This window comes from Amia ocellicauda, chromosome 17 (assembly GCF_036373705.1).
Source record: "Amia ocellicauda isolate fAmiCal2 chromosome 17, fAmiCal2.hap1, whole genome shotgun sequence".
NCBI lineage: Eukaryota > Metazoa > Chordata > Actinopteri > Amiiformes > Amiidae > Amia > Amia ocellicauda.
In genome coordinates this window covers 24,017,854-24,037,964 of record NC_089866.1, presented here as the reverse complement: position 1 = coordinate 24,037,964, position 20,111 = coordinate 24,017,854, and the positions used below count along the sequence as shown (strand labels likewise).

At 40.8% G+C, this 20,111-nt stretch overlaps 1 protein-coding gene across 1 annotated transcript in view; it reads left to right on the top strand.

Moving 5' to 3' along the window:
• Positions 1-666: 666 nt before the first annotated feature.
• The window catches only part of mn1a (meningioma 1a), a 32,730-nt gene continuing 13,285 nt past the window's right edge, over positions 667-20,111 (top strand). The window contains exon 1 of the mRNA XM_066690370.1: positions 667-5,401. Within this exon, the coding sequence (XP_066546467.1) occupies positions 1,882-5,401 (3,520 nt within the window). The 5' untranslated portion in view covers positions 667-1,881. The remainder of the gene's footprint in view (positions 5,402-20,111) is intronic.

The following is a 20,111-nucleotide window of genomic DNA, read 5'->3' as shown; positions in this document are numbered from 1 at the left end:
GTTTATAGTGCATTAGCAATATAAAAGCTAAGACAGTGATTATTCCCCACATTTGTTTAACCAAAGCCATTGTCCTGCTCATTGCATTTCTATTCATCGGCTGATCGGAGACTTTAATATATATATATATATATATATATATATATATATATATATATATATATATATATAAAATATGTATGTATGTATTACTTGACGTAAATAAGGAATAAAGTAGACTCCCAACGTCTCCGTTTCAAAGTACCTTCAATCGGAATGAGTAACGTGCAAGGAAAATAATTGCCTAGACATAAACGGAATTGGGTTTTATGTTATGTTTAACTTCTATGTCCTTCTGATAAGAACAGCACACAGGGCTTTGCAATAATAATAATAATACAAAAAGACACGGAGGGATGTGACGTCATGTAAAAATATGAAAACAGTACACATTATACAAATACAATGGAAGAAGAAAAAAAATACAACACCTGATTTGCTGTGAAATACTGGGTAAAGTTTCTTTTAAGCTAAAACGTGCAAAGTAAGTTTTTGTCTCCGGGCTTGAGCGACTTTAGACCACCTTAAGAGCTGGTCCCTCCCTCGGTGCTGGGGAGGGCAGGGGAGGCTGCGATTGGCGAGGAGGCGATGGCTGCGATTGATGGCAGAAATGCAAAACTTGTTGCTGCTGCTCCAGCACGGTGATCTCACAGTGCCAGCGAGAGAGAGAGAGAGTCTGATCTCACACCGGATTCCTCCTACTGGAGGGGAGAGACACCAGAGTCAGGAGAGAGAAACAGAGGAGAAGAAAGAGAGAGAGAGAAAGAAGGAAAGAGGCTCTGTGCGCAATGATCAGGAGCAAGTACCGACCTGGCAGTTGCGCACAGTAGAGCGCGGATAATGGGATCAGCGCACCGGGGCTAAGGACAAAAAACACAAGCAGTGTGCTCCATGACATCGGATTTCTTGCGTCCTGTCTTGTGCATGGTTGATCATCGGCAGAAAAAGAAAGATTGACACTATCGGAGGACGCTGATTGATACCAGTTAGTTGCATCAAGTCAATTATAACAAAAACCTGGTGTTTAGGACAGCTTTTGCGCATGAGATGCATGCGAATTGTGGATAATCCAGAAAGGGATGGACGAAAGTATCCAGGAGGCTCTAACTGAGACTCAACACGCACGCAACTGGGACATTTGACATTACCTGGAGTGGGACTGAAAAAGGAGGAAAGAAAAGCAGACTGGGGACATTGCATGAAAGGTGTTCGCTGGCAAGTTTTGTTGTACCTGTCACTGTAGGCACACAGGGAATGGATATCTTTGTTTTCTAACTTTTGCGGGGAAGAAAGGGATGTCCTGAAAGACAAGGGAATACGAAATTGCAGCACATTTATTTTTGAAATCATTCAAATAACTTGCTTTTGTTTTCTTGGCGCTCCAAAGTGGCGGCGCTGGACAGTAACGCGTAAGGAATCCTATTGCTTGTGAACTTTACGCGGAAACGAGTGTGGGATATTTTGTGCTTTAAAAAAAACAACAACTCTGCATCGTTTGTCAGACTTTTTGTTTGTTTGAAAGGATAACAGAAGACAAGAGTTTAAATCCACACGAGCAATGCAGAGATCTCCACGCTGCAAAATGTGAACTTCGGGGGTGAGTTTTATATTAGCCTTCACAATTAGGGTTTCGTTTTTTTTAGGGCACTTGATATTGGGATTATTTTCAATTCCAGTTATTTGCGTTTTTTTTATTTTTGGTTTGGTTTTGTTTTTTAAATGATTGCTATTTTTGATTATTATTTTCCCTCTTAACGCGCATTTTTGAGAAACCTGGAGATTGCGCCACACCAGCCGTAGCAGGGCGAGCTGGCTGTCATGCGGGATTGATCGTGGGGAAGTATGTTTGGGCTGGAGCAGTTTGAGACTCAGATTAATAGCAGAAACGCTGGCCAAGGAGAGAGAAACTTAAACCAGCCTAGACTGAACATGAGCTCCCACTACAAGAGCCCGGCTTTCCACGCCGCGGGGCCGCCTGGAGCGGTGGAGCAGGGCATGGGTCCCCTGAACGAGCCTCCGATGCTGGGACTCAACATGAACCTGAACGGGGAGCAGTACGGCTTCCACCCGCGGGGCCACGCTGAAATGCACGCCGGGGGGCTGCAGCAACAGCCAATGCACGGCTTCTTTAACAACCAGCAACCTCACCACGGCCACCCTCATGGCCACCACCCCCACGCCCATCAGCACCATCCTCATTTTGCGGGGAATTTCAACGGCCCGGACCCCAGTGCGTCGTGTCTGCACGGGGGCCGGCTTATGGGTTACAACAACAGTGCCATTGGACCCCAGCAGAACTTTGCAGAAGGCTTCGAGCCCCTTGCCGAAAATCAAACGGGGGAGGGCTTTGGCCAGCAGCAGCAGCAGCAGCAGCAGCAACAGCAGCAGCGCTCGAACAACATGCCCGAGTTCCAGCACCACAGTTCCCAGAACAGCAGCCACGCAGTCCCAGCGCCCTGCCTCCCGTTGGATCAGTCGCCTAACCGGGCTGCTTCCTTCCACGGGCTTCCTTCCTCCACCTCCTCGGATGCCCACAGCCGAGAGCCCAGGAGGATGCCCCCGCAGGGAGGCGTGGAGAATTTGGAATACAGTTACCCCAGCGAAACCCCTTCGGGACACTTTGATGTGCCTGTATTTTCCCCCTCTGAATCCGAATCCCAGCTTCCCCATTACGGGCCAGGCAGACAGGTAGCTGGTAGCAGCTTCCCTGGCAACCCCGCCATGCCAAGAGCACCAGGCATGCCAGGGATTTCCAAAGTCCACCAGCAGCAGCAGCAGCCGCAGCAGCATGGCGTTTTCTTTGAAAGGTTTGGAAATGGACGGAAGATGGCTGTGGGCATGGAGCCGGGGGTCAATGCCAGGCACCCTTTGATGCAGCAGCAGCAGGCTGGCTTGCTTGCCAGACAGAACTCTTGCCCTCCAGCTATTCCTAGGCCGCCCCAGTCTGAGTCCAGCACTGCCAACCCCGGCATGCAGGACAATGGAGTGATGATGCCCGGCCAACACAACCAGTTTGAATATCCCATTCACAGACTGGAGAACAGAAATATGCATCCGTACGGAGACCCTATGTTTAATATGCAGCAGCAGCCGCCTCAGCAGCCTCCAAATCAAAGACTGCAACACTTTGACTCGCCTTATTTGAATGTGGCAAAGAGGCCCAGGTTTGATTTCCCAAATAACCACAACGCTGAGAACTGTGCTACCTGGAACAGCAACTTGCACAACCCGCCAGGCATGGAGAACCACCTTTCTCCATCTGCCTACCCTGGTCTTCCTGGGGAGTTCACCCCCCCTGTTCCAGAAGGATTCCCACCAGGCCCCCCTCTCCAGCATGCAGGCCCAGATCAACAATCCATGCAGCAACGCCAAAACGCAGCTATGATGATTAAACAAATGGCTTCCAGAAATCAACAGCAGAGAATGAGACAGCCTAATCTCCAGCAGTTGGGTCACCATGGGGATGTCAGTCAAAACAGCATGGTGCATGGGGGCCAAGTGGGAAATATGCCTCAGCCAAACTTTGAAAGGGAGGGCGGGGGAAGGATGGCCAGCTTTGATTCCCAGAACCCCCACATGCCTCAGGAGAATACCTGGTTTCCAGGGCCCCATCAGCCAGGAGAAATGCTCCAGCGGAGAATGGGAAGCTCCAGCGTCCCTGGGGAGGCCAGCCCTCATGACATGGGTCTGCAGCAGAATGGCTCCAATATGCTTTTTCGGCCTGGTGTCAATGGAATGGGCATGCAGGAGCCAATGAGGATGCCAGGAGATGGCCATGTACAGGCTTTGCATTCGCCTGGCATGCACTCACAGTTTGGAAATAACATGGGCAGTCTTTCACAAATGCAGTCTCCTGGGGCAGGCGTTGGGCTTCCAAACGCACCCTCAGACCGGAGACCCGGTGATTTCCCTGCACCCCCTATGGGGGCACAACCCAGTTTTCCTTTTGGAGCGAACCGGCAGGGCCCCCCCCACAACAACCCCCCAGGGGTAAATGCATCACCAGGAAACTACCCTCCCCAGTCTGAATTTACCCCAGGACAGCGCCCCTCTGTCAGTAAGTTGGGGGCCCTGTCTCTTGGTTCCTTCAGCAAAACCAGTTCAAAAGATAACATGTTTGGTCAGAGTTGCCTGGCAGCTCTTTCCACGGCTTGCCAGAATATGATTGCCAGCCTGGGGGCCCCAAACCTCAATGTAACATTTAACAAAAAGAGCCAAAATGAGGGCAAGAGAAAACTGAGTCAAACTGAGCAGGACATAAATAGCAGCAGCACGAGTGGAAATGGCAACGCTGGGCCGGAGTATTTCCAGAGCAGTGCTTCTCAGAACAGTCAGATGCCCGGTGCTGGGAATAGTAACAGTAAGCCTACAGGTCAAAGTGGCACAAGCCAGCCGGTTCAGGGGGAAGCCACGACCCTCTCCCCAAACTACAATATGGACCCTACCCCGGGGAGTGAGGGGAAACCAACAACAGGGAGTGGGAGAGGGAGGGGGAGGAGAAAAAGGGACAGTGGGCATGTGAGCCCCGGAATTTTTTTCCCCTCTGACAATGGCAACCCTGTTGTAAGTCCAGGCCAGCAGGGGCCACCTGCCAGCACTGCTGAGCGAGGTGGTGGCACACCCCACGAAAAGCCCCTCACCTCCCCTTCCTGGGGAAAGGGAAGCGATTTGCTTCTGAGTGACCAGCCAGATCTCATGTCTTCTCTGGATAGTGGGATCCAAAGTGTCACCAAGTCCGACGGCAGCTCGCCGCATGTGGACTTTCCAGACGACGTCAGTACCAACTATGGCAACGAAGACGAGGTGTCCTCCAGCTCGGACAACAACATGTCCAAACCTAACCGGAGCCCTATGGTCACAAGCTCCCCAAAAATCCAACGAGGAGACCACGGACTGATGAATGGACAAAAGCAAATGGGTCTCAGCATTCTAAATAACACTACCTCTACCCCAGACAGCTACGGGCTAAACAACAGTGGGGCTGGGCATCCTGGTACCCCTGGCATGGAGCAGGTCCGCACACCGTCAAGCACATCCACGCAGGATGAGATTCACCCTTTAGAAATTCTCCAGGCACAGATTCAGCTTCAGAGGCAACAGTTCAGCATATCAGAAGATCAGCCTCTGGCCATGAAAAACAAGAAAGCTGACTGTCCCAGTCAGAACGCAGACAATGAGCTGCCCAGTTGTGGCACGGACAGTGGCAAAAACGCCATGAGCACTATTGACCTTGATTCTCTGATGGCGGAGCAACATGCCACCTGGTATATTCCCAACGATAAGTCCTTGATCGAGGGACAGGAGGACGACAAGCCCATGGCACCCTGGGAAAAAACAAAGCCCCAGAATAACAACAAAGAAGGTAACCTAATTTGCAATCTTAATGAAAGCATGATGAATTGGTTGCATGCCTGCTGTGTTTCCCTTAACAGTTAAGTGTTTTTATTAGGGATGGGTGACAGTGATGTTAAATTTCACCCTACCAGACTTTGCAAAGGAAGAAAGAAAGAAAGGAAGAAAGAAAGAAAAAAGCATTTTTATTCAATGCTTTTCATGTTATCTATTCTGCACTACTGTAGACTAATATACAACACATTATATATAACATATAATATTATATATAAAATATATATGTGTATATATAATACATGTATTTAAATATCTAATTGAAATTATACTTTTGAAAATCTCAATGTTGTTTTGGGAAGTTACATAGTAACGTAGTGAAATTTATGCTTATTTCATTTTAAAATAATACACGAACTGTGCGTAATTACGCAAGCTATTTAAAGGAATTCTAAATGATAAAACACAATTCATTATTTTTGTTGGAAAGTGGTAAAATCAATAAGTAAATAAAAAAAAAAAATCTAAAACAAACAAACAACATCAGGTAAGATATTATGTTCTTGGTGGTAATAAGATTAAGTTACTTTGTCAAATTCCATAACATGGTGTTAGCTTGTTTTCTGCTGGTATTGGGTTTTTGCTTTCCAAAATATGATCAGCGGTGTTAAACATCATTAAAACCATCGTCAGGATTTCATGGCAACCTCCGAGTGGCCCAGGCTACTACTATACATCTCCCTGTGAACTCGGCAAGTAACCACGGCACAAGGAAGTTATTATATCTCTAAATTCAAAAGGTGTTTATCTGCAGGTTAAACCTGGAAACGATTGTTTCAGAGACGGGTGTGAAAACCATGAGCGCAGTTCAGGGGAGGTAAGCAGGGCCTTTTCTTCCGAGGAGGTGTGGGGGTTTTTCAGACAAAGCATCTGGAAGGGAAGTAAATGCTTTGCCATTCTTAAAATTCAATTAGGTTTAAGATGTCCTATTAGTGGGTTCTAATGTGCTAAGAAAAATGTCCTTAGTTTGTAGAAGGGGATGTGGATATAATATTTGGGGGAGGAAGAAAAAAAAACGAATGAAAGGAAAAGAAAGTAAATATTTCTCTAAGTTGTTAATCTATCTGAAGCCGTTTCTAGCTCTTGGAAGATCAGTTTCTCTGTGGGATCCTGATGCTTTTGTCTCTCCTTGGTATCTCAGTTTGCTTTGGTTATTACTAGGGATAATCTGATTGGATAAAGTGCATTGCTTTTTTGAGTGGGGGTGGGGGGAGTTTACATAAAAGAGGATTATCTCACCTTTTAATGACCAAATTGTTGCGATTAAGGAATTGATAAAACTCTTCTCAGTTGGGGGTTCCCTGGTCTAATCTGATCCAAAGTCAATATCCCACGTACGCACCCGTGCCGACACTAATGGGATTTATACATCAAGCTTTAACTTCTATTATTCTATTATTTAACATATTTTTTATGTAAGCATCAGTTATATATACTGTATATGGCTATTAAAACATATTTTTGATAAGCATAATAGAGACTATTTAAAAAAAATGTTACTTACGGAAATTATCTCCCCCCACAACATATTAATAATTAGTAATAGAACGATTCATACGTATATTCTAATTACTTGAATAATAATTTTCCTTATTTATTGGAAGATAATTTTCTTCTTTTCATTCATTTAGATTGAAATGCTTCTGTTTACTTATGGAAAATATATGTAAAAAAACCTTATTAATACGTACACAACAGAATATTAAAAAAAAACACACGTTTTATTAATATTATAAAAAACGGGTTAACTGTGATTGAATAAAACATTGGTTTTCAACACATTTGTTTTAATATCGGTATCATTAAAGTGGATTTAATTTCGTAGGCATCTACAGGTCTAAAGATGGCTTCGTATTAATTTGATTTACCAGTTCAGGCTCATGGACTGCAATTAACAATTAACTCGCACATAATGAATTTAAAGCCATTTAATGTTTAATGTAGCGGCCTGCTATCAATCCACAAAACTAACTTTTTATTATTTAATGCTATGTGAAGAAAATATTTGGTGGTCTGTGTGAAAGGGCATATTGTTATTTACATAATTTCTCGCATTGCTAAACCTAACTTTTTAATTCTCCATATTGGTGAGCTTGTGTATATGAATCTAGATCGGTCGCTTCTACACAAATACACTATATACCCGGTTAAAAGATAAATGCTGTAATTTACATGAATGTAGGATTAATATGCTAAAGGGGTTTAAGTTGTATTATATTTAATTATAATCTAAAAAAAATAAAAATACTAATACTATACACCACACACGATGGATATTTTAGATTAAGCGCATAGACGGTTAATCTTTTGGACGTTGTTTATTTAACACATGAATTAAATGTGCACCACATTGCCTATTATGATTGAATAAATCTATCCATATATTTGAATTATTTCCACGCATGTATATGACACTGTATTGTAATAATATCTAACAGAGACCAAGAATATTGATCTAAATTTAAAATAATAACCCGTGTCGCAAAACATAATACACACAAACAAGCGCACATATATATTAGTGTGTGTAGCATATAGTATTATTATTATTATTATTATTATTATTATTATTATTATTTGCATTGTATTTATATCAACTATATATATATATATAATGCATGCAATAACCTAAAGCTACTTTTTGACATGTTCCTGTAGTCTTTTCTCTATGGGAAAGTGAGGCAGCACTAACAAAGGCTTGTGTACAGAAGGAGACACGCATCGTTTGATAGCCAGGGTCGGGATGGCCAGTGATGAGCTTTTCACCCGCACGGTAGCGCCTACACCGCGGCTGCTTTGTGCTGGTTAGCGCTGCGCTCCGGGGCGCAGGGTTGGAGGCGCTGCTCGCACACTTCCAGCGCAGATTTCCGCAGTTCTGCGCGGCTCCACCAATGGGACCTGCGGGATTGTGCAGATGTGTGCAGAACTGCGGGAATCTGCGCTACACCGGCGGATGCAGACCGTGCGGATGCGCATCAGCATTCCCGACGAAGCGCTGCCAGACAAGGACGTAAATTGGCTTGTTGGAAGCCCTTATTTTGCATTTGTCTTCTACTCTAGTGCGTCTTCTGTTGCACTCCTTTTTCCCTGCCCCTTCTCCCTTTTTTTATTCCTGTGCGTCCTGGCGCGATCGATAGCTAGTTAGCGCAAATCCGAGTCCCTGTCAACCCGGTCCCCCTACTGCTGCAGATAGCAAGGGATGAAAGAAAGGACTTAAATATATGAATGTGAGCGTGTTAATATATCAACTCTCATTTGTTCAATAATAAGGCCGATAAGAGGAGTTTAAGATGTTGTGATTTTATATATATATATATATATATATATATATATATATATATAACCCATTTCCCCTGCGGTTATCAACTTTCCAATTTATTGCGCTTTTAATAAGGTTTCGACTGCTCTCTAGTGTCTTTGGCTGGGTGTGTATTGACAGGCCTCCCGGTAAACGACCTATTACGGAGGAGATTACAGAGAGGATGCATGTATACCGAATACAAAAAAAAGCAAATTACACTGACTCTGATTTCTCAGAGTGCAGGTGCTATTGTGGATGTTATGAGTGGGGGGTCAACATTGAAATCTAAGAATAAAGAAAGACTTAGGCAATGTAATATAGTTTCAACCACTGAGTGTTAAGAGATATTTCCGAGTTTGAACGGCAGTCCGGGTCTGCCTAGAGAGACACCCCAAAAACCTGCCTACAATATTAGCACGAACACAGTAAGCTGAACATTGCTGGCTGCATTTTACAATGATTTATATTCGTAAATGTGGGGCTTGTCTATGTTTACCTGGCAATGCTGATGTTTTTTTTTTTTTTTTTGTAATATTGCATAAGAACTAAATAAGTCGAATGATTTCTAAATAACATCACATCTTGAAGGGTGCAACAAAGGAAGGCAAAAGCAAACAGTTGGTTAAATGTCAATAACAAACCGGGGACATTAGTTATGGTTAAATGGATAGTATTTTTTTTATTTTTATAATGGTTGTCAACCCGTTGGCTTTGCAAATACAAGCCGGGACCAGCTTGATGGAGAGTGTAAATTCCTGCCATTTTTGGAGAAGGTACGAGTGTCCTGAGGAATGCAAACACCTGCATAGCTGCGTCCATTGTGACAGGCTCTGGCAGGACTGGTTTATGCGTGGGGCTCGTCATGCGTGTCAAATCATAATTGAGCATAAACTTATACAACACAGCGTACATTAATAAGGCACAATAGTCCATCTCTTTACATGCATTCAACGTTTTTATCTGTATAGACTGCATAAGACGGCGTTGGTAACTGAAGGGGTTTTAGATTTCGAATTAATAATTTGCTTTGGGGTGCACAATCATGTACTGACGTATATGTGCATATCTAGGTCTACAGATCAGCTGCGTTTAGGACTCTTACGGATATGTGCACAGAGAGAGGTCGCTCTGCGAGGAAAGGGTTAATGGTTCAGTAACTGAACACCTCCCAGGTGTGAGTTTATTTCTCCTGCACTGTGCAGCAGTTTAGGATTTTAAAAGGCAGTGTTTCTCTGGAGATAATATATTTCCATCGTGTTTTCTTTTCATAATTGTTTTTCCTACAGCTACAGGTAAAATAGATAGTTAACCTTTTCGCTCTTGTCTAGACGTTTTCACGAAATGTAACCCTCAGTGCAACGACACTTCAATCACTGGCAGTATTAACAATGAGCAATTCAACTACTACCTGTTGTTGAGGAAGCCCACTGTTCATTTTAAAGAAAGAATAACAGAAATATTAATAGTAATACATATTTCCGTGGCCGGACTCGAAAGCTGGCCGTGTTCTCTGTTAAAACGCAATTAAGGCAAATTCATTGAATAAAGCTCAGTGTAACCAGTAAATAGTGCTGGAATATCAGAAAAATAAATGTCAGAATATGAGATGTGCATTATAATTAAAACTACAATTATTATCATTATGATGATGATTGAGTATTAGGTTTATTCAGCAGTTTAATCTCAAGTCATTGTATATCATTTTAAAATTAGACTTATTATTATTATTATTATTATTATTATTATTATTATTATTATTATACTTTGTGAGTAACTATATCATTAACATTCAGTAGCACCTGAAAGAAGATAAAGTGTGTCTCCCCTTCCTTAGTTGCCAGCTTAGTCATGTACATTAGTGTTGAAATGCTGTGGCTTATTCATTCTGCAGTGGCTCCGATAGCGGCTGGAGGTTTTTCTGTTTTTGCAAGGGCTGCCTTTAGTTAGGGGGTATTTTGGTCAAATTGGCAACAACCATTCCCAGGAAGTGAAGGCAAACCGAAGAACTACTTTGTGGAAGGTGATTCGACAAATTGGAGGTTGTCAATGAAAATTGCCCATGTCAAAGAACACTGGAAGGTGTGGTGCCAGAGGAACAATTGGCAGCTCACAAGCCCCAGCAAGCCTGTAGTATAATTGTCACGCAATTACCAAGGCTAAGTAAACAGCTATGTTACGGCCGCTATCCATTGCACATTGCCCTCTTCCATTGGCCAGGATGTCTGTCTGTGTGCATTCAACAAAAAAATGGATACGTTGGTACGTCTGGTCTAAACCCTATCTTGGGGGCGTAACTCTGCTTGCCACTGTGTTTTGATATATCTGACAAATTGACATATACTGAGGAAAAAGCATTTTCCCTTACAAAAACAGGCTCAAAACACCACCTAAACATACAACAATAATACATTAGTAAATAAAATGAACCACCCCCAAAAAACAACAAAAACAAACAGGTGCTTTATGTCAATTACTGCGTGAGTAGAGTTTTTGGCTTCCGTAATGAGCTCGTAAGACACACAATATGAGATTGGGCATTCTCCACACAAATGCCTGGCATAACTGCAGGTCTTATTTGTATCGTCAACAAGAAAACGGAGATAGATGGAAACCACAGTGGCAAGTATGATTACACATACCCAGGAGAGAGTTTAAAACAGATGTGCCAATGTCTTTCATTTTCAAATGTAGCGAGTTGGTGACATGCATGTTAGGTAATGTAACACAAACACAACTCCTAAAATGCCACCAGGGGATTATCTGCAGTGAGGAGATGTATTTAGTCTGCAAACGAAACCATCAGACGATGGCTATGGAAACGCACGTTGGTTATTCACAAACAACAAAATGCTTTGAAAGGTGAGCAAAAAAAACAACAACTCTGAGGATTAATCGATTCCACTGATAAACTACCAATCCCATCCACACGTCTGCTGCTTACTTTCTTTAACTTGTTTCTTTCTTAAAAGTACTCTACAGCTTATTAAAAATATAAAAGTAGTATTGGGTCAGTTGACTTCAAATGCAATTTGGAGTTTTTATTTAAGCGAATTATTTTCTGTATGCTGAATCCAGGTTTTCACAGGGTCATTAAAAGGCTTTTCATTTCTGACTTGGCATGGCTGGAACCTTAAGCCGAAAGAACGTATTTCAATATAGTGATTTGCATATCATGATTTTTGATTATTGATCTGGTCTGTGGGATTTTAAAGTACTGTTTTCTCTCTACACCATCACACAGGTAGCCTCCAAAATCTCCCTTTTCTTCATCCACTGGCTAATGTCTCTTTAACTGACTCTAACCTCCCCCATGAAGAACCGTCGACCCATGAGTGCTAGCAATACAAGCTTATTAATAGATGAACATGAGTCTCCAGCTGCTTTTTATTATTTTTTTTCTAATGCCAGCATAATAAGTTACTACGTGAGATTTATATAATATTTTTAACCTCCTGGATAGAAAGGCCACTACTTTAGGGCTCCTAAAGGAAGTTTTTGCAGTCTCTGTGAAAGCCAGGGAGGTTGCCAGAGAAGTTATGTGATATTCTCCACTGATTTGAAATGTACATCCAAGACAAATGGCCTAAGCTTGTGGACTTATTTATGAGGACAGATTAGCGTGGAATACTCCCAGTGCTCAGTATAATGGGAATATTATAGCCTGTTTAGTGAGTGTTATGCAGTGTGCTTTAATGAGTTGTGATCTTCTAAACTGCCTTCCCAACACTCAGCTTTTTTGACACTCAGTCTTGCCCAGCTACCTCGAGAGGGATTATAATAGATGAAGATAATATTTGGCAGGCTAGGAGTCTTGCATAACCACTTGTTGATGAAGCGTTAAGTAAAACTCTTTTAACGTCCGAAGGATTTGCCAGCTTCTTTGTCCTTTGGATGTTAAAAGCAACATTACATAGTTTCCAAAATGGTACCGAAACACATGCTATTATTATTTTTAGGCTGTTCGGCAGGAATTTGCCTTTTGTTGCTTTTGAAACTGAGAACGTTATAATACATTCAGAAGAAACATCTCTGCTTAACCACAGGCATTTGTTAAGAATCGCCACATGTCGATCGCTGTATAATTGTGCTGTTGAAAAAGAAATGTTTGGCTTAAATGTAGTATCTAGAAAGAAATATTCTTTGAAAGTAGAAATAACTAAAGTATTGTCTGAAGATGATCATGTTTAGAGAAGGTTAATTGTAATGGTCTTGAAAGGTGAAGGTGGATGACAGTGATTCTAAGATGGCCCAGTGCCCTATCACGAGGGCTTTTTCATGGAGCTCAGACAACACCTCAGTCTTTTTCTGAAGGATCTTCTCCCATGTGACATCAGCTGAATATGAACCCAGTCCTGAAATGGCTCTGAATGAGTCTACAAGACCTTTCACACATGATTCTTGTGTATCCCCTGATGTGCTACAGTTTGGTGTAGGCCTACCATCAGTGTTGTCTTCACAAAAGGATGGAAGGGTTGTTTTATAACCTAACACAAGTTACTGGACTTTCTGTACACACAGATTCAACTTATCCGTAGGTCATTGTGTCAGCCAGACAGTTCTGTGCCACAGTCTTGCGGCTGATAAAACATGAAATTTGCTATGTGTAAAGAGTTTTTATTTCTGTACCTACAGAGAAATCCAAGGAAGACGAATGTTCCTTCTAAATACACAAGCCTTTGGGTAGTTGCCTTCAGTGTAGAGTGAGTGACGGTGAATGTGTGGAAGCCAAGGTATGGCATTTTTCACTTCCTTTGCAAGGAGCTTTTAGGAATACTTTACACAGAGGTTACAACCCACCCCCAGGTAGGTTAGCAGCCCTGTGGTGCTTATTGTGCCGTAAATATTCTTTACTGACTTAAGGTGTTAATGTCGTTTCAGCTTGAAGGAGACAGGTGATAACATTTTTACAACCCGTGCTTTACTACCGGAAGCTTGTTCTTTCTCTCGAGCCCTTTTTTAGACCAGAATTGCATAAACTGACTCATTTCTACAGGATCCACTATTTTCGTGTAAGTCACGGCTTTATTAAAGAACAGCAGTAGTATTGACGAGATATGTTGACCCATCATGCATTGTTCTTCTCATTGAAAGTCTCTGACTTTTACATTGGCACGTCTCTCTGAGTATTTATTCTAAAAAAGTGTTTAGATTAAGGAAATCCATATAGAATACCCTAAACTCTGTCACACAACCTGACTTATTAAAAAACAAATATCTTCTAGCTGTTGTATCCTAACACAAATGCAGGAAAACTAGTTTTATACCTGGAGAAACTAATTAAATACATTGGCTGTGGCTGTACTAGGTGTAGACACCCTTTGTACAGCAAGAAGGATGCAAACTTTTATCAATAGAGTCTTGACTTGGCCCGATCGATGTGCATTAGCCTTTTCTCCGGCTGCTGTTTTCAAGTCATTGCTTCTCATTGAGATTTTCTGCAAATCTAAAGTGCTCTATTGCTACTTTTCTATGACGACTGCAACTTTCCTGCTTTAATGGTGCTACATTCAAAAGTTCAGGAAAGCTGCTCTTCTCCCTGTCTCTCTTTCTCTCTATTTCTGTCTCTCTCTCTCTCTCTCTCTCTTTCAAATGAGATAAAGGAAGAGGAAAGGTGATCAGTGATGGAAGTTGTAGTTTCTTGCAGAGTTACCTATACAGTCTCAGTGCTGTGCCCTGGCAGTCTTGTGAGAAATATGTTTGAAGCAACTGATTAGGAAATATTGTAATAGAACAAAACCGGTTTATTGACTATTCCTAAAAAGACATACAGGCCCGTGGCTTGTTACTAGGTCTCCGTATTGGTTCCTTGTAAAAAAACAAAAACAAAAAAAAAACAGGGTTAACTTCCTGCCGATCTATTAAAATCGCATTTGTTTTATTGATATTTGTTCTGCTGACAACTTGTAAGCATGTTAGTATTTTGATTTTAAAAAGAAACGTGATTGACATTTCAAGAAATGAAACTGCCTGGGGCATTGTGCTTTCCTGTAAAATCATTACAAGGTGCTCCACATTGACTTCTTTAATAACACATTATCCGTTTTGAAATACTGCTGCGCTATAATCACTATTACTGCACCCAGCCTATTCCAGCCCTCCTCCTTTTTCCGAAATGCTGACAGTGATGTCTGCGGAAAAAAAAAAAGGAAAAAAGTGAAGGAACGGAATACTGACTACATTGGTGAGGAAAATGAAGGCAGCTACAGGGCTTCAGAAGTGTAAAATCTCCTCACACGCTTTGTTAATGAAGATGGAATTCTGAAAAGAAATGTCTAGACAGATTCTAGTTTTTTTTAATGCTTTGTACACTCTGAGTGATATTGAAACTGTTCTAGTGCTTAATATTCTCCACAGTGTCATTTTCATTTATTATTATTCTATAAATATAATAATGATGATGATGATGATATAAATCATCAATATCATCATTGTTATTATGTAAATAAGGTTGGAATAACTTTAAGTAGAATGACATGTTCAAGTTCTGAGTTGCCAATACAAGCAGTTGTAAGAGAGGACAGGGGGAAAAAGTTATATTTTTTACGTACTTAATGAAGGTTTCCCTGCAGTGTAATTCAGGGGACTGTATTGGATAACTCACACTGAGCTGTGTGTGTGTGTTTTGCGTGCTCAGTGCAGGCATGGAAACCTGATCTGCTTCCATTTGTCAGTTGTGAAAAACATAACTTGTAATTTAAAGACACCCATTTCTGGGTTACAGTATTCAAAGCAACTGCACGGCAAGTTTATTTTAACGCCCTGTATTTTATTAGTGTAACCTTAATATTCAGCTTCACATAAGCTAGGATTGAAATAGCGAAACGAAATCGCTTTTTTTTTGCATTGCAAGCACTGTTTCAGTACAGGCGACATCATCCAAGAGGTGTTTTACCTCAGTGTTTGGTGTTTCTTTGATAGAGCATGAAGAATATCTTATAAACACCCTTACTGAGAGTTAAGTGTTTTTATTTGCTAAGCCATGTTGAAACACCCAAACACACTATGCTGTTTTTAAAAAAGTCAGTTTTCTTGGATATAAAAACAAAAGCAAAACCCGAGCTGAAGAGAGTAACTAGTATGTTAGGTTTAATACTTTGGAAGCATTTTTAAAATATTTTCTTTCCAATTAGGGCAGAAGGTTTTATCAGCAGGATGCACCAGTAACCAAAAGATTTATATTCATAGAGGCATCCTTGTTTCATTCTGATACTGCTATATACAAACAGGTCACATCAATTAATTACTGAGGTACTTGGGAACTACTGTATTATTCACCCGAATCCTGATAATGTAGATTTTGGTTTGACTCTTTCTTCAGCGTCTGTTTAACAGAGTGATAAAGCTTTCATTCTCACAACGGAGAACAGAGTGACATACCAGGGATGGTTGTTTTTCAAAAGGTAGCAAGCACAGGTTTTCCCCAAGGCCATTTTTTTTTTTTTTTAAGTAATTTTTTTTCAAACATGAACATCTTTTGATAAGCTGTAAAACCCGACATATTTTATAAGCACCAGTTTGAGTCCGTGCCTATATTAGGTGCTTATTGTGGTGGTGGTGGTGGTGTTTTAGAAGAAAAAGAAGACAAATTCCAAAGTTACGTCACCACCTTTAATTGGATAATCTCCACCATTTTGAAGGCTTTCTACCCTTATGTTTGTTAATGTACTTTGTCGGTTTGAAACATCTGTATTTCCAAATAAGACAGTTTAGGATTTGAGGACTGACAGGTTGAAATCCGCGTTTTCTGTTGAGGGAAGGCTGGGAAATGATTTGCTGCCCGGTTGTTTTTTCACCTTTCATGAATAATATTTTTGCGAGCGGACTGAAAGAGTAATTTTCTAAAACAATTAACGAATTTGCTGGTTTATTCCCTTGTGTTTCGGTTCTCAGCACTCAATTATCTGTACCTGTAAATACCTGACGATAATATCTGAGGAATTTGAAAAGGTGCTTCCCAAAAGTATATATAGACATCTCTTTTGTGGTTTTTGTTTAAGCAGTCAGGTCCTGATTAAAATTATAGCTCTTGTGAAGATTTTGTGGAGTGGAAAAAAAGAAAAAACAAATCAGTTCAGGGTGGTGAACACCGTGCGTCTTAAGTTGCAGAACAATGTTACAGCCAACAATGCAGTGACTCATGTTAAAATGATGAACAAAGGTGTTGGACTTGTATTCACTGGAGGTCTTTCACCATCCCAAACGCAATACAAAATCTTGCCGATCTAGTGTTGTGAAAATGCTTAAAGATGAAACAGGTTTCAACGTGCATTGATTTCCCCCTCAAATGTTGCTGGAAAAGAAGGCCAGGAAAGATGTGAAGTGCAGCAGGTTGTGGAAACCCAATGTTAAATAATTGACAACCTGTCTGCATTATTAATATTATATATTTTGTGCCATTTAAAAGCCTGGTCCTTATTAGGAAATTAGAAACTCATAACAAGTTATATTAAAGCAGTAGGACCTTATTTCGTATCTCGGCAATGCTCTCACAGGGACAAGGCAATTTTTGGACAGGAACAACATTTTTTCAGTGACTGGCGATATTGTTTTACTTGAAATTGGGCCTTTAACTTTGATCTAAAGATCGTGCAGTTAAGAGTCTACAGACTGCAGTTGTCATCGTAATGTAATTGTTTCATGTCGGACAGAGGGGAAACAGAAAATGCGACACAGCTACTGTTACAGGTGTGACAGGCCACTTGGCGGTGGTGTTATATGATCGGTGATGTACAGGGAATAGCAGAAACTCACTGAAGCTGTACTGGGGAGTGTCTCAATTTCTGATCGGAAAGTTCACAAAATGATTATTAAATTAGTATTTTAAATTAGTCAACATTAGTGAATAAAAAATAAACGATTTCCCTACTTTTTTCTGTATCCCTATGACTGTTACAATCATTTATTTTTATTTAATTTTTTCTGTGGAGCTAGAAGAGGCTATATGATTGTTTACAATTAATGTAATCTATAAAAAAACAAAAGAGCAAATTCAAGCAGTGATTGAGTGCAGCTTGCTTGTTTCTAATGAGCATCGAAGAATAAAAATATATGATGTATATCCCCTCTTGCCCACCAATAAATTAGCTCTTGAAAGAAAAATAGTGAGTGGTTGTAAAACCTTATGAGTCTTTTTTTTTTTCTCTCTTTTTGCCTACTTATTTGTCAGTTAGGTTTAGAAAATGTTGTGAGAGAGAAAGAAAAAAACAAATGTACAAGGAGGTCATTTATTAGGTTGTGTGCTTTGCCCAAACCTTCCCTCCCCTTCCCCCAACATTATAAGGAGTCCATCTGCATGTGGAGAATGTGCTGAGATTCCCAGTGAGTCGAGAAGTACCAAGAGTTAATGAGTTGAGAGAGAGAGAGAGAGAGAGAGAGAGAATCAGAATTATATCATCCCCAGGAGCACTGACTGCTTGCTATGATGATTTATTGGAAAGGCAGTAAATCACTCACAACATTGTAATGTGTAAACGCGCTTATACTTGTGTTTAACATCGCGCTGGGTTTGAGTTTTTAGGATCTGTGCCATTCTTAAAAAGATACCTAAAGGAAGAATAACCATTCAGGCTGTGCAAAATATGCTCTAAATATGAATACGATTGTGTATTAAAGGTCATCAGTGTCATGCAATAATAAATAAATAAATAAATAAATATATAATTTACGCATTTTAAGGCATGAGGTTTTAATGTGAGTTTCCCATTCACTTTTCACTGAAAGTAGGTTTAAGGTTAAATAACGTATATTTTAAAATTCACATGTATTTAAAAGGACCTTATTTCAACTACAGAGCTCTCATTTTGTTTGTTTTTGTTGTTTTACCACACAGTTGGTTTTGAGCTCTCTGGTATAATTCACCAGATTCACTGATTGATTTGTTCTGTCCCCACAAAAAGCCCACAACTCAAATGAAAACCAGTTTCGCACTTATACCTCACAGTCCACTTCCCATGAAGCAGGGCTTTGCGTGCTTTTACAGCCACGTCTCCTACAAGCCGCTTCTGACTTCATGTCTGCTGCAGGAGCGGTGCCCATCTTTTCACATGAAACAATTACACTGGCATGAGGAAAAACCAAGAACAGAAGAAATGTGATGTTTTCGGAAACGCAGAGACGTATAAAATGTAAAACATGCTTTACTTCGTCTGCTCAGACTTACAAAGTTACATGGTCAGTACCTTTTGTTGAGTGTGTGTGTGGCAGGAAGCAGTATTAGTTAAAGCTGGGTCCAGTACTGAGACAGTTGGCTCTTGAACAATTACTGTTTTTCAGTCTTTTCTGCATGCAAATAATGTCCATATTTGTCTCCTTTGAAAGGTGAAAGTCTTGGTCATATTCACATTTATTTGTCCAAGTGTGAGATCGGCTTGCTCCTATGGTCCCTACTTGCCTATACAGCATGTACATGGAGTCAACCTTTCACCTCTACAAATGGGTTCTTGTTTGTGCTTTTTATATTGCACCGGCTGAACGTTAACCCGGCGAAAGACATTTCAGCCTTTTCGTGTACTGTTACCTTGAATTACCAGGCTAAAGGCAAGTGTGCACAGCAGCACAACAATTTGATTCACCTTTTTCCTACGCCGATGACCTCTCCTGTTACCGAGGCACGGTGTCTGTTTATCTCGTTAGGGGAAGGTGAGCGAAGTTCTCCGCCTCCGAGATGCTGGCAGTTTGGAAGTTGTTTGTTGCTTTTTAAGTGAGGCAGGGAAGATTTCCAGGAACCCCCGATAAGCTTTTTGAGCAATGCTGCAGCACTGCTACCCTGCGTGGGTCTTCTGATAGTGGCTGTACAGTGTCAAGTCATTTCCTTCCTTGGTCTATTTAAGAAACACATACATATAAATACACGCCAGTCTGCATTATTGGGGGTTTTAATATCTTTCCGTCAAATTCAAGTCCACTAAAAATTGATTTCTGCCTTTAAGGTAAAGGAATGTCAGTCAGATGATGATATTGTTCATAATAATATTGTCTAGCTGAATTAAGGTATTTAACCCATGTTACCAGATACATTCAGGATGGGACCCCCTCTAAAATGAATACAAATGTCTGCCAAATCCCACTGTCTAAATCCATACCCTGCATGGTTGCTGTTTGTTTTTAGTGGCACAAATAATAAATTATATTTATTTAAACATATATATTTTGTATAAAGGAATTTGGTGCAGCATGCATTACATATTACAAATTCCTGTGTAATTGAACAAAGATTGCAATATTTCTTAATTTGCATTTGCTTTCCGGACACCTTGGGAGAATTTATAAAAAAAAAAACAGCACCAAAAAAAAAACCAAGCAAATCAGTGTTACTATCCACAAGAAACTGTTTTCCCCCCCTCGTTATTACCATTTTTATTAAATT